At 46.7% G+C, this 13,465-nt stretch overlaps 1 protein-coding gene across 1 annotated transcript in view; it reads left to right on the top strand.

Annotated features, from left to right (window-relative positions):
* HDAC4 (histone deacetylase 4) overlaps window positions 1–9,704 on the top strand; it is a gene marked incomplete at both ends in the record, with an annotated part of 51,623 nt that extends 41,919 nt beyond the window's left edge. The window contains 5 exons of the mRNA XM_010297261.1: window positions 4,305–4,412; window positions 4,976–5,031; window positions 5,841–5,928; window positions 7,268–7,387; window positions 9,607–9,704. Coding sequence (XP_010295563.1) covers window positions 4,305–4,412; window positions 4,976–5,031; window positions 5,841–5,928; window positions 7,268–7,387; window positions 9,607–9,704 — 470 coding nt within the window. The remainder of the gene's footprint in view (window positions 1–4,304; window positions 4,413–4,975; window positions 5,032–5,840; window positions 5,929–7,267; window positions 7,388–9,606) is intronic.
* Window positions 9,705–13,465: the final 3,761 nt, after the last annotated feature.

Below are 13,465 nucleotides of genomic sequence, written 5' to 3'. Positions count from 1 at the left end.
CCTGCTGATCTTTAGCAGCATCTGCAAGTGCAGTATGCAGTATTTTTACTTGGGACGTTACCTTCACTTCTCTGCAGCGCACACTCTTTTCTTCATCTATGACTTACATGCACCAGAGCGTTACATAATCCAGGATAATTAGAAGAAGATTTTGGAGAAAGGAGTTCGAGCTTTGAAAATCTGCAAAAGAGTTCCAGCATACTTGCACCCAGATCTTCAAAACACTCAAAGACTTGGTCTTATGATAGCTAATAACTCTGTTTTCTTTCGAGTGCAGTATTTTCGCTTTCTGTGCACGTTCTAAAAATATCTAAAGATCTAGGGCTTTAAAAAATGTTCTTAATGTTTTTGATCTCTTCCAGAATATGTTATTATATTTTTGGTGGTACGGTCTTGATTACAGTGTATCAAAATCTTTACCTGTCCAAGCGAAGTACGTTATCGCAGAGCAGAGGCAACGAAAAGGACTTCGTGGAATGTAAATGCGAAGAGACTAATTAGCAAGTCTTAGAAGAACAAAATGCGAGCACGGTTATTTAATCGGGGCTTTAGAGCAGTAGGAGACGCGGTTGGGCAAAGCCAACTCGCTGGCAGCACAGACGGTGCGTGCTGCTGTCGCCTGAGCGTGATGGCAAGCGGTGATGAGGGAAGAGCAGAGCTCCTTCACTCCCCTTTGCTTTGCAGAGGCTGGAGCTGCTGGTCAACTTGTCTCTACCTGTCCCTATGCTTAATTTCTTACCTGCATAGCTCTTCAGCTAAAGAAAAGATTAGACTAATGAAACCTTCTGTAAGACCCTCCTCATTTCATTTTGAAATAGCTGCACATTGGAATATAGTCTAGTATACAGCGCAAGTAGGAACCTCATTGTGTATATTAATAAAGACTTCAAGTTATAAGGAAGGAAAAACTTCAGATTTCACCCTGAAACTACTTAGACATTCCTCATAGCCTGCGTCAAAGTGTTGACCCTTCCACTTCTGCATTCCCTCATCATTTTCTAATAACGGTACATGCTGTGAAGATGAAGAGCCTGCAGCAGGTCCCAGGTGCTGAAGTCCCTCTCCCCACCTCTAAAGGAGCCCTCTCCTTTCACCTAGCAGAAGCAGCAGCTTCTTTATTGGAATGAGCAAGGCACTAATACTGTCCTCAAGAAGAGGATTGTGCTGACCAGGACAACTGCTCCTCATTCAACAGTGGCAGATGTAGAAGACTCAGTATCTCTGATGCAGTTGTATCCTCCAGCTCAGGAGAAAAAAGAGAAATATATGCTGTCGGATCAGCAAAAGGCACGAAATATGCTTCCTCTCTCCGTAAAGTCCTTCCAGATGGTAAGGCTTGATGTGCTGTCCCAGCAACAACTCCTGTGATGGCAGCTACATCAAAGAGCTCATAGGCAGGGAAAGCCAAATAGCGTCTCCCCTGTAATGAACTTCAGAATTCAGGAATGATGGAGGGGTCAACAGCAGCCCGTGCACCAAACGGCAGCAGCTTCAGAGACAGAGAGCAGTCCAGCTCAGGGCCACATTAATAACATTTTCCACCATGGCAGAGTCTACGCCCCCCTGCCGCAGAGCGCTGATGGCCTCAGTGGGGCTGTTCAAACACTTACAGTCACACAGATGATGAAGTGCTGCCTTGGAGTACGGCCCAGTGGTCTCCAGACATCCGTTCTGGGGAAGGTGGCTGGGTGTTAAATCCTTATCTTGGAGATGTTTGCACACGGAATGGGGCGGTGGAGAGCTTGCGGGTGGCAGCGGACATCTCTGGATCCAGTCCTCCTCCTGCTGGAGAGCTGAGTGTGGGGGCATGGCAGAGTCCTTGACATTGGCTTCTAAATCACAGGTGGAATGCTTTTTTCTAAGTGCTTAATTTCTTTCTGCAGAAATAGTAACTCTTTAAAACCACGCTGTCTTGCCCTCCCCGTTCTTGTTGAAACGCTGCCAACACGAGCCTGGTTTCTGCAGGCATCAAAGGGCCTGATGATGGTGGTGTTTGGCTCCAGCACTGGTGACTTTTGTGGCTGACACGAACAGACGTCTGAGGAGGTCTGAGGGTCTGTTGGTCCCTCAGGTAAAGCCGTGCTTAAGACATGTGAATTCTGGGGTTTTTTGTATTTCCATTCCTCTGGTGCCTCACAGTGAATGAAGGTGGCCCTCTGCAATTCAGCATCTGTGGAAGAGGCCTGGTACTTGCTGTGGCAGGGCAGAGAGGGAAGCTCCTAGCCACTGGTGTCCTGCAGCATTTGGTCTTTCAGACCAAGAAAGATGGGTTAGGTGTGCTCAAAGATGGGTTAGGAATGCTCGGTCCAGACTGCACAGTGCAGCTGTATCTCACTTGAGCAAAGTGAGGCCAAGGGCCCTGAGGTGGTCCGCTCTATCAAAAGGCAAGTAAATGTTCTCTGTTGTTTAAACCATGAGTGTCTCCCACTCAGAGATAATGGATGGAGAGGATCGGAGGATGAAGACTGCTGGATCCCCCAAGGGAATGTAGCAGTGTCGTCCTGGTTGCAAAGCAGGTTGACCATCCCATGACGTTTTTACAAGACTGCTGATGAGGAGCCCAAAGACGGACCCTTGCAGAGCGCTAACACGCTACTCAGTAGGGAGGAGAAGCTTCTTGGTCATCTTCTCGCCTTGCTAAAGGCTTTTGGAGGGCCGTGGTCAGATCAGTCCCATCTCCTGCCACGTGTGCAGCACTGATGCAGGACTCCTGGAGGTGTCTGCATAACTCAGACCCCACCGTATTTCCGTTCTCATGTTACTGACCAAATTTCTGGGGGGCCAGCAGAGCCCTCACACCACAAATAGTCACTGTAGGGCTTTTCCGCCGATGCGTTGGCTTTCTCCGGAGTCTGAGAATGTGCACATATTGGTAGCGTTACTGCGCAGAGGTGGCTTTTTGGTATTCTCCAAATGCTTTCTTGGTTTGCTGTGACTTCAAAAGCGTCCTGGGGGCAGGTGCTGCCAGAAGCCGTCTCTGATAACAGGCCTGGGACAATTTCCACTGGCCTAAGCACAGCCGGCAGGGAGGTGGACCAACCCCGTGTGGGGCGACTTGCATCTCCCCGCAGCTCAGTGAGCAGACTGGATGGCAGACAAAACAACCCTTCTTTTTTTTCCTCTTTTGCCATTGTTTCCATAAATACGCTCAACGCAGAGCAAAATGTGAAAAATAGCTGGTGATCCTTCACATGGAGAATATCCTACCATGTTCCCAGGCAGCCGAGCTACCGTGGGACCGTCCCAGCAGTCCGGCTTTTGCAAAAGCTGCGACTGGCAAGAAGCGAACGAGCTTGGCTTTCGTTGCTGCGTGCAAGACATCTGGGGGTGCAGCGGAGGAGACCCAGAGCTGCAGCCTGGAAACAGCCCCGCGGGAGCCGTCCTTCCCGCTCCGCTCCCCGCAGCGTCGCCGGCGGGATGGCAGTAAAAAAATTGAACGGGCATTTCGTCGCGCATCTGCGAGCTAGTCTTGTCTTCGTATAGTTGTTGGGGTGAATGTGGTAAAAGCCAACGCTTCTCACTTTTAAATTAGGACGTGATCTCATATAGCAATGACATGGGATGTCTGCAGAGTGCCTCGCCTTGCCTTTGGCCTGTTTGCACATTTTCGAGGGGAAAATATAGAGGATGGTGGTCCTGAGAAATATTTAGCGTTTAAGTACATGTCTGTAAGTCAGCAGCTGGATGTTGAAGGTCTGTTGTTAGTTTTGATGAGACAGGGTTGATCTTATAGTTCCCCAGGGAAGCTGCTGTCAGCGTAACCTTACCCTGGCAGTCCTGGGCAGGCAACTTGTGAACATCCCGTTATTAAACATCCTTCTTTATTGTGGGGGTTTTTTAATTTATTTATTTTATAGAATCATTGAATGATTTTGTAAACCTTTTTACTTCATCTGGGATCAGTTTCCTCCAGCAATTAAAGAGGAATACTGATAGCCATGGTGCTGGTAGGAAATATTGGTAGGAGACACGTGCAAATTTACAGTGCTTGAGATGCCAAATGTGCTTCTCTGTTACTGCACCGACCCTTTAGCAGTGCAGAGCTGTTGCAAATGGTCGTCTTTTGAGTGTCGTGTGGTTGGATGGGCGCTCGGTAGCGGTGATGTTACAGTCGCCGGTGGGGTCCCAGCCCTGGTGCTGCAAAGATCAGTTCTACAATGTAATGCGTTTAAAATGAACACATTTAAATTTAACGCATAAATACGCATTTAATACATATCAATAACTTCTTTATAAAACGTGGCGATCTCTTTTCCTGGCTGTCCTCCGTGCTCCTGAACACGGCTCCTGTGTGTCTCCGCTAGGTCGACAGCGACACGATTTGGAATGAAGTTCACTCGTCCGGTGCTGCTCGCCTGGCTGTGGGCTGTGTCATCGAGCTTGTTTTCAAAGTAGCCACGGGAGAACTGAAGGTTGGTATGAAAATAACACTTCGCTTCGATAGAGGCTCTGTACAGGGCTCAGCTCAGGGCTGTGTGATGCAGGAGGTCCAGTTAGCTTCATTTTAATGGCACCATCTGGCTTTAGTCATAAAAATCTTTGAGGATATCGGCAAGCGAACAACAGACTCCTGGTGAATGTTCTTACGCACTGATTAAAAGAAAGAAAGAAACCAGACCAGCAAGTGAAATCACTCTTTCAGTGTTATCTGAGGGTCTTGCTGTTGCCTTCAGCTGGGCCAGCCTGTTTGCTGTTTCAGTGACCTCATGCAGAATAGTATTTTTTTTTTTTCCCCTGAATGGAAGGAAATGCAGTACCAGCCAGTTTCCATAAAATTCATGTGTCCTTTTTTTCCCCCCTCCAAAACAAGGGAGAGCATCGTCCACTGCTGTGGTCTTGTGAGAAAACCATCGAGAACAACTGCATAGCTTGCAAAGCAGATTTAGTGCTTTTGGCTGCACCCTCTGCATCCGTCTTTGTGCAACAAACCTCCCGTTCTGTCTCACCTCTTCCTTGTCTTATTTTTTGCGTGTAGAATGGATTTGCTGTTGTTCGGCCTCCAGGTCACCACGCAGAAGAGAGCACACCCATGTAAGTACACGTCCGTGCTTCAGCAGCTTGCTTCAGTCTTCGTCTGTTGTGTGATCTGCAGCTGGAAATTAGAAAGGTCGTTTGTTAGACTATTATTGCCAATTTCTTGCTTATTGATGTGCAAGACACACATATTCACAGCTCCCAGTAATTCTCTGGAAGAGGACAGGGGGGATGGACTAGCTGACTTCTGAAGGTCCCTTCCAACCCAAACTGTTCTATGATTCTATTATAAGATGCTGCTTGGTTTGGGGTGGGTATTTTTTAGCAAGAATCAACATTACAGTCATGCTTTGAAAAAGCCCTGATGCTTTTATTTGCTTTACTCTTGTGAATTCTTTCAAATTAAACGTTGATGGCTTGTCTAATGTGTGGAAAGCAAGAGTATGTAACTAAGAGTAGCGGCAAACATCTCTCTGTCCTGGGGTCACTGAGCCAGGAGAGCGTCAGGGTGGGAAGGCTTGGCGAAGCGGACGCTGAAGTCGGGCATTTCGCGTGTGTTTAATATAGCAGGAGTTTGCCATCCGGCCCTGGCTCCTGCCCCTTCCTTTCCCCCTCGCCGCGTCCCCTCCGTGTCCGCTCCATCCCGCAGCGCTGGAGGTGCCGTGGGCTTTGGGCAAGCGTGAAATGTCCCCCGTTGCCAGAGAGGTCACAGGACGCCGGCTGCTGCGGGGCTGAGCACACGTGCATCTTCCAGGGAGGAAAGAAGAGTGAAAGCGGAAGGAATTCCTTCCCGCTGTGATATATCTCGATGATGGATGCGTTGGGACCAAGGAAACCTGTAATTAACACCTCTCCTTTTCCTCCAGGGGTTTCTGCTATTTTAACTCCGTTGCAATCGCAGCCAAGCTGCTCCAGCAAAGACTGAACGTTAGCAAAATCCTTATAGTGGACTGGGTGAGTAAACGCCGGTTCTTGCCCTTCAGGAGAGCAGGTGGAAATTATTCTGGGTTTTTCTTTTCTTGCAAGGGCAACCTTGGCTTTGTAAGTCAGTGAACAAAATACTGCCTGTGGTCTCCAAGCCAAAATTTGTTTTTAAAAGTTTTGGGGTTTTGTTTTTTGGGTTTTTTTATTAAAGTATTTTTACTAAAAGAAATATTTCTTAAAAGGTCTGTAGTTTTCAGAATAAAAATGTGATTAAGAAGGAGCTCCTTTCTAAAACAAGCCCATAACACAGTCTCAAGGGGCGGGTAACCGCGAACCGTGCTGAGTTTTGGTTATTTTTTTTCTGAGGGTTTTTGACCTTAAGTGTTACAATCCATCCCAGCTTTATTTTCAAGAGGTGGGGACCGGTCACTGGGAGGCACAGGCTGTCTGACACAGCTTGGCCATCGGTCTGGATGGCCTCGGTGTCCTGCCTCTGGGCCAGCGCAGCCTCCGTGCGAGTGGGCAGGTGGTCAAAAACGATCTCTAAATTGGAACAAGACAGGGAAATACTCTGCAGACAGCACAGCGTGTTTGAGAAGGAGCTTGTTCGGGATTTTGCTGTGGCGATATATAGATTTAAAAATGTGGCTGGTAGATTTTTTTTTTTTTTTAAATAGATTTAAAGATGTATTTGTGTGGCTGTGAAGGCATTTTAGTTGCTGGGTATCAGCCAAGAGTTTTGATTATATTGTCACAATCTCCCATGGGCTAGACCCACAAGTTAAAATGGATGTATTTGTCATTTTGACCTACTGGATGGGCATCCTTTTCCTCACTTCCCACCAACTATTTTTCATGTCAGAAAGGGGCATTTTGAATACCCGTCCTGTTACAGACTGCATTTCTGCACCAAGAAGCAATGCAATAAGGGATCTGGGTAATGGGTTTCTGTCGGTTAACCTTGTTGGGTCCAACACAACTTTGCTGGGCTCTTGTATCAGTGGCCGCCCCACAGACCAATTAAAGGTGCAAATTTGGGGTAGCTAATATAGGCTCTCCATCCCCCAAGATGGAGTATGAACCCAGTTCTCTTCATCCAAGTAAATTAATCCTGTCCTCAGGATATATGCTTGGGATTGTGTTTAGCCCCATTTATCCCGTGTGTTAAACACGGAGCGTAACCTGAAGCCAGCTCTGCAAAGCAGGTTACTCTCATTTGTGATAAACTGCTGCGGCTCCATCAGAGGGGCACAGAAAAACAAAGCACAACAACCAAGAAAACCCTTCTGAATCCCGAGTTGATGGCTTTAAGCTGCGTTTTCACGAAGGCGCTAACCCCCCTCATGTAATGCAATCTCTGTCCCTGAAGGATGTTCACCACGGGAATGGTACTCAGCAAGCTTTCTACAACGATCCTAATGTTCTTTATATTTCACTACATCGCTATGATGACGGGAACTTCTTTCCAGGCAGTGGTGCTCCCGACGAGGTAAGAGCATGGATTGGTGCAGCGTCCGTCCGTGTCTGATACGGCCTGCTCGGGGCTGTGATTCAGGTGCTCGCCCAAAATCTCGGGGAAGGGGTCTCTGCCAGGCGAGGCTTGAAAAGAGAAGCTCCTGCCACGCTCGTGCTTGTTAGTGCCCTTTTGGGAACACGCTTTGTGCCTTTGGTGCCTTCTCGTCCGAGTCCCAACAGCCGTGGGCGTTGCGTCCTGCCCCGCGAGCTGGCAGGAAAGCACGCGCCTCGGCTGATGAGCAGAAAATGAGTCAACGCAATGAGGCTCTCCAGCCCTTCTGGGACTACCTGTGTCTGGAGGAGCCCTTTGCCGGCTGTCCCGGCACTCTGTGTACTTCTCAGGATTTCCCCCTTACAGGCATAAGTTGTTTCTTGGATGCAGGAGCAGCGGGTTGTCCGTGGCTGTGCCGCCGGCGCTCCGGTTGCCTGGCACAGCCTTGGAGCTCGTCCATCCAGCCCCCCTTCTCCTGGCCCTGCCGAGGCATCGCTGGCCGCCACTGCTGCGTTCCCATCGCAGTGGTGGGATTTGAGTACCGGTCACTGATGCCGCTGGTCCAAATCCAGCAGTTCCTGGTGGTGTCCTCGGAGCCCGCAGCAGAAGGGCTGGGCCAGTGACGGTGGGAAGCCTTTCTCCCTGAACTCTGGAGGGATGCTCCTACATCCATCACGTCCTTCCTTCTAGGTTGGCAGTATTTCCCAAATATTGTCCGTTCAGAATGATTTATCAAAGGGAAGTTCTATGAAATACTTAGTTTTGTGTACTCTGAGGCACTCCAGATTACGTCTGAAAACTCCTGGAGTTCTTTCCCTGTGAATTCTACATTTTCCCACTCAGCAAAGATCGCTGTTTCTATTTCAATGTCTAAAGAAGGTTAAACGTGGCGGGATACTGCTTCGTTACACTGGTTGTGTGCTACTGCTGTACTGAATAAACGGCCCTTTGCATCAGGCTTGATTTCTGCTCCAGGATAACAAAGGTCTCAGACCTACTTTTTTCCTGACCTTTTAATAATCTAGTAATCTGGCTTACAAAGTATCTAGTATTGTAAGGAAACACTAGACTATAGCATCCACCCTGGATTTACCATTTATAGTAATTTTTAGATGTGTTGTTCCAGACCGAATAAAACAAAGAATACAAAATAAATTCAATTAAAGCCACAGATGGATAAATAACCCACTGTGGATGGGTGAACCCGCTGTGTTTTTCTACCAGCAGTTTTTGCACCAATACAAGGAAGAATGTACAACAAATGCCCTGCAGCTTTATCTAGCCTGAATTATCTGGCTTTGTATTGTATAACACATTAATTTTCTTTTTTTGTTGTTGTTGGTTTTTTTTGTTTGTCATATGCAGAGACCTAAAAAACCCCACAAAAACCAAACTGTGTGTGTAGGAGCTGAGAGCCCTGCGCGGAGCAGCCGGTTGGCAGCAGATATGGCCCGGCTCCCGCGCTGTCCCCAGGGTCCCGCAGCTCACGGCCACCGCGCTCACGGCCACCGCGCTCAGCCAGCTGCGAGGTCCCCGCTTGATGAAGGGACTGCACACAGGCTTTTGGGTTTCGGTGTGGATGGGGAAAACATGGCCCTGCTTCTTGTCAAATGAATTACCGGAAAACCCTGGGTTATTTTTCAGTTTTCCCCTTTCTCAGGTATTTGCAGTCAGTGCAGATGGGGACATTTGCAGTACATGCAAGGACGGGGATGTACTTACCTTTGCCACCCACGTGTCCCTCAAGCAGCGAAAATCTCTTCTCAGTGAATGATATTTTTCCCCAGCAGAGGGGGAGCTCGCTCTGATTAAAACTGTGGGTTTTTTCCCCACGTTGCGACTGCTAATGAAATATAAAATACGCTTCTGAGAAAAGCTGAAAACTAAAGAAAGGTATCGCATGTAACGCACTCTCCCACAAGAGAGGAAGAGGTCCAGTGGACGATGAGGTGATTTTTGGGTCAGCAGCAGTCAAACACCACTGGTCTACAGCTCCCATAAAGATCGGAGCATGGAGGAGCTTTATTTTCACTCTTGTTTTGGGGACAGGGTCACTCTAGAGGGAAAAATTAACGTCGCTACCACCAAGCTATTGAATCAAAATCCACATTCAACTGGAAGAATATCAACACAGCAGAGATGTGATGCCAGAGTTCACTGTTTCCGTCTGTGTAATTAAGAGTACCATCTCCCTTTTCCAGGTTGGCACAGGAGCTGGAGTTGGTTTCAATGTTAACATGGCCTTTACTGGTGGCCTTGATCCACCGATGGGAGACACAGAATACTTAACTGCTTTCAGGTAATACTGAAGTTTTCCTCTTACAAACATATTTTTCACCTGAACTGGATTTCTTTTACCTCGTGCGGTCCTCTTTAATCTTGAGTTTCTCTCTTGCTAAGTTTAGAAATAGAAGATTTTCATCCAGTTGCAGTAACCTTTTTGCATGCCACCTGGAATAAAGCTGAATGAAGTAAATAAGGTATTAGTGGCCGGAGGAAGTCAGTCTGTGACGTTAGGGGATTGACATACTCACTGCTCAGCACTGATTGATGCGTGAATGTAACATGTAACCGATACGAATATGCTCTTCAGGTTTTGGCTAAAAATCTTTTGACCTCTGAGGTATTTCTATGGGTGAACCCACTTGGGTGGGGAAGGGAACCTGGAAAAACTTCTTAACAAGTCATCATGAGTTGAATCGTGGGAGTGCAGCTGCCCCAAGGCTTGAGACATGTTTACTGTGATGGAGATGATGGTACCCAACTTGTTGCCTCCCTGCAAGAGCTCTGCTCGCACCTCCCACCCCAGCTCACTCCCAGGTGTACCTAGCAAAGGGGCATGGGCTTGTTTTGATAAGTTTTAGAGTTTATTATTATTATTCACCAAAAATATTGAATATGCCTGTTCCAACCAACTGGAAAATTGAACTGACTGAACTGTTGGATTTGTGCTTTTCTTCCTGGGTTCTGGTTTCTCCTCAGAAGCAGCATGTTGTGTGTTGTGAGTAAAAATATAACCATCTCTTAAATAAGTGTTACTCATCGCTCACTGTCAGCGTGAACGAAGATAAGCAAAGCTGTGGAGTGGAATTAATGCGTTGCTGGCATATCCTCCTTGATTAGCAGTAATAGCAAAGCCAGATACAAACCACTGTGCTGGCTTGTACAAGCATATTCAGGCATGCTCCAAAAAACTGGCATCATTTCAGTCTCCAAATGGAGCAGGGGATGAAGGCACTTGTTGACTCCCTTGTTCATGTCCTGCTGGTCTTCCTGTCCTGCTCACGGAAGGATACGATACCTGGGGATCACAGGGAGGTGTCTGCAGGGACTCGTTTGATCTGACCCTTACTTTCCTCCTCATGTCAGCCTCCTCAGAAGAGGTGCGTGAAGCAGAACACACGTTAGCTGATCTACGGTCGTGCACCCCCGGGTTGTGGTCTCTGTGAGCAGTGTCACCACGGGAGCACTGCGAGAGTACGGGTCAAACACCATCTTGCTGCTCTGAGCAGCTAACGGGCAAAATAACCCCAGTGGGGCGATGGTATGTCCTTGGCATTTTGGGGACTCGCCGCAAGCCTGGAGTGATGTGTTTGCCTCCCAGAGCTGCAGAGAATGCGAAAAGGAAGGTATTAAAATGAACAATGGAAGCAACAGACTAACAAGATGAAACGGAGGCAGATCTCTGGGTAGAGAACTTCTGAGTCATGCAGTAGTGAGTAGAGGCCAGTGTGAGACCACACTTGCCTTTCTGATACTCTTTCCAGGGGAAAAAATACAATTCTGTGACCTGCTGGATATATCTATCTATCTATATATATCTATATATCTCTCTCTCTCTCCTTCAGGTTATGCCAGGGGAGGTTTAGATTGGATATTAGGAAAAATTTCTTCACCGAGAGAGTGGTCAAGCATTGGAACAGGCTGCCCAGGGAGGTGGTGGAGTCACCATCACTGGAAGTGTTCAAAAAACGTGTGGATGTGGCGCTTCAGGACATGGTTGTGGGGGCATGGTGGTGTTTGGGTTAATGGTTGGACTTGATGATCTTTAAGGTCCTTTCCAACCTTGGTAATTCTGTGAGAGAGAGAGATATATATATAAAAAAAAGATATATATCTTTTTCTTAAAGACTGTCCTGTTCCACCCCCTGCCTCCCCTGTGCTGTGGGTCCAACTGGCATCTTTTTTAACAATTATGGGTTGAAGTGGTTTTCTGTCCTCAAACCAGATCCAGTGCAGTTCTGACGACCACCCCGCGTAAATTCAGGGAGACGCACACTTGCCAAAACATAGGGTGCGAGTTTCTGGTAACAGGCAGATGGAATATCGCCTTCATGGAATAGCATTAAGCCTGGGAGCATTATTTTCTGTTCTTCCCTGTGCGCGTATTTATATTCCATTATACTAAGCAAAAAGAGCTTTTACTCTTCAGCCTGCCATTAAAAAGCCTTCAAAGAATGTATACAATTTAAAATAACATCTAGTCAAATAACTGTCATTTGTCTCGACGTTTTATTCCTGTTACAGGAAAGCAGCACTTTCCTCCAAAGTGGAAGTCTGTTTATCCCAGCAGTCAACAAGACTGATCTCTTCATTATAAAGAGAACCTGTAGCTCACGACGGAGCGACGTACTTGCTATTAAATATTAATTGAGTTTCAAGGCTCCTGGAAAATTGCTCAGTCTGCACAGTAAGACCTTTGCCAGCCATTCCTTAACAGGCGCTGGTGTCTTTTTGCCCGGAGACTACAGCTATTTGGGGAACATATTTTGGAGCTGGTCACAGCTCTTCCTTTGCCGGGGTTTTGGGATGTTGTGACTCGTCCCTCCGAGGTAGCACCTCCCGTAGCTTGCCTCATGTGCACACCTTCAGTCAATAAGTTAAATTGGAAGCTTTTTTTTAATCCTATGCCAAGTTTGGTCATGATAATACATTATCAAGTGACCTTTTTAAATCTTAACCAGCTTCTTTGAAAAACATTTTTGCCCCCCCACCCTCCCCGAATCTTTCTGTTGATTTTAATGTAAAATAACGCTTTGAAGTTTGCAATTTATAGTCCCCCGAGAGTTAGAAAGTGAAGGGAATGGGTCATATATCCTTTTTTTTTTTTCCTCCTTCTTCTTTTCTTGCGTTAGCCCCTTGAGACAATGCATGCCTTCAAGGCAGCACCTTGTTATTCCACCCCATCGAATGCCACGTTGCATTTGCTGGGGATCAAACCTAAGATGAAGAAAAGATAAGAAAATTGGCCATAATGAACTCCAGAAGCAGCAGGCATTTTCACCATGAACTTGGAAACTCACAGTGGAGAACTGAGCTTTAATTCAAACCAGTCCAAATGCCAAACTGTGAGGCTTTGAAGTCTGTAGAGGAATCAGTGGAAATCCTTTGAGCTAGGCAAAGATACTGATATACTTTTTCTTCTTTTTTTTTTTCCTTTTTTTTTTTTAAGCCTTAACTCTTCACATGCTTGTCTGCTTTTAGGGAAAAAGCCCTCTTGCTATGTAAAATGAGCGGAAGAAAAACAAGCAACGTGCTTTTCATTTCTTTTTGTTGTATTTAAGGATGAGCTGGTGTATGGATTTGATAAAAGCATGTGCTCTAATGAAATACTAACTAGGATAATTGTCCTCATAAATTAGTCTTCTGATGAGTGAATAAATAAATCCCAATGAAACCTATCACCCCCCCACTGAAAACCTGTTTCAGTGTCATTTTACTCTTTCCGAAGAAAGGACGGACACTTGCATCGACGCTTTTTCTGCTGGGAATGTCTTCCATGCACATTGCCTTCCCCCTCTTTGCGGAACGGCGTCGCGTTGGGCAGGGTGGCCTGACCTCTTCATGTTTATTAATACCACCGAGCCGTTTCAAAAGTGAGAACAAGAGTTAAAAATGCGAAGCGGAGAGCAGCCTTGCCGTGCACTTTGTCACTTATTGTCTTCATAACCGAGGGCTGAAATCACCGGCTGCCCCGTCTCGAGGTTGGGGTGATATCATGATTGCTGTATTTTTTTTATATATATATTTTTTTCTTTTTTTTTTTTTTTTGCAGGGGGG

The sequence above is a fragment of the Phaethon lepturus genome, unplaced genomic scaffold (assembly GCF_000687285.1).
Source record: "Phaethon lepturus isolate BGI_N335 unplaced genomic scaffold, ASM68728v1 scaffold18911, whole genome shotgun sequence".
Classification (NCBI taxonomy): domain Eukaryota; kingdom Metazoa; phylum Chordata; class Aves; order Phaethontiformes; family Phaethontidae; genus Phaethon; species Phaethon lepturus.
The sequence above is the reverse complement of the archived record's forward strand: the minus strand, read 5'-3'. Positions and strand labels throughout refer to the sequence as shown.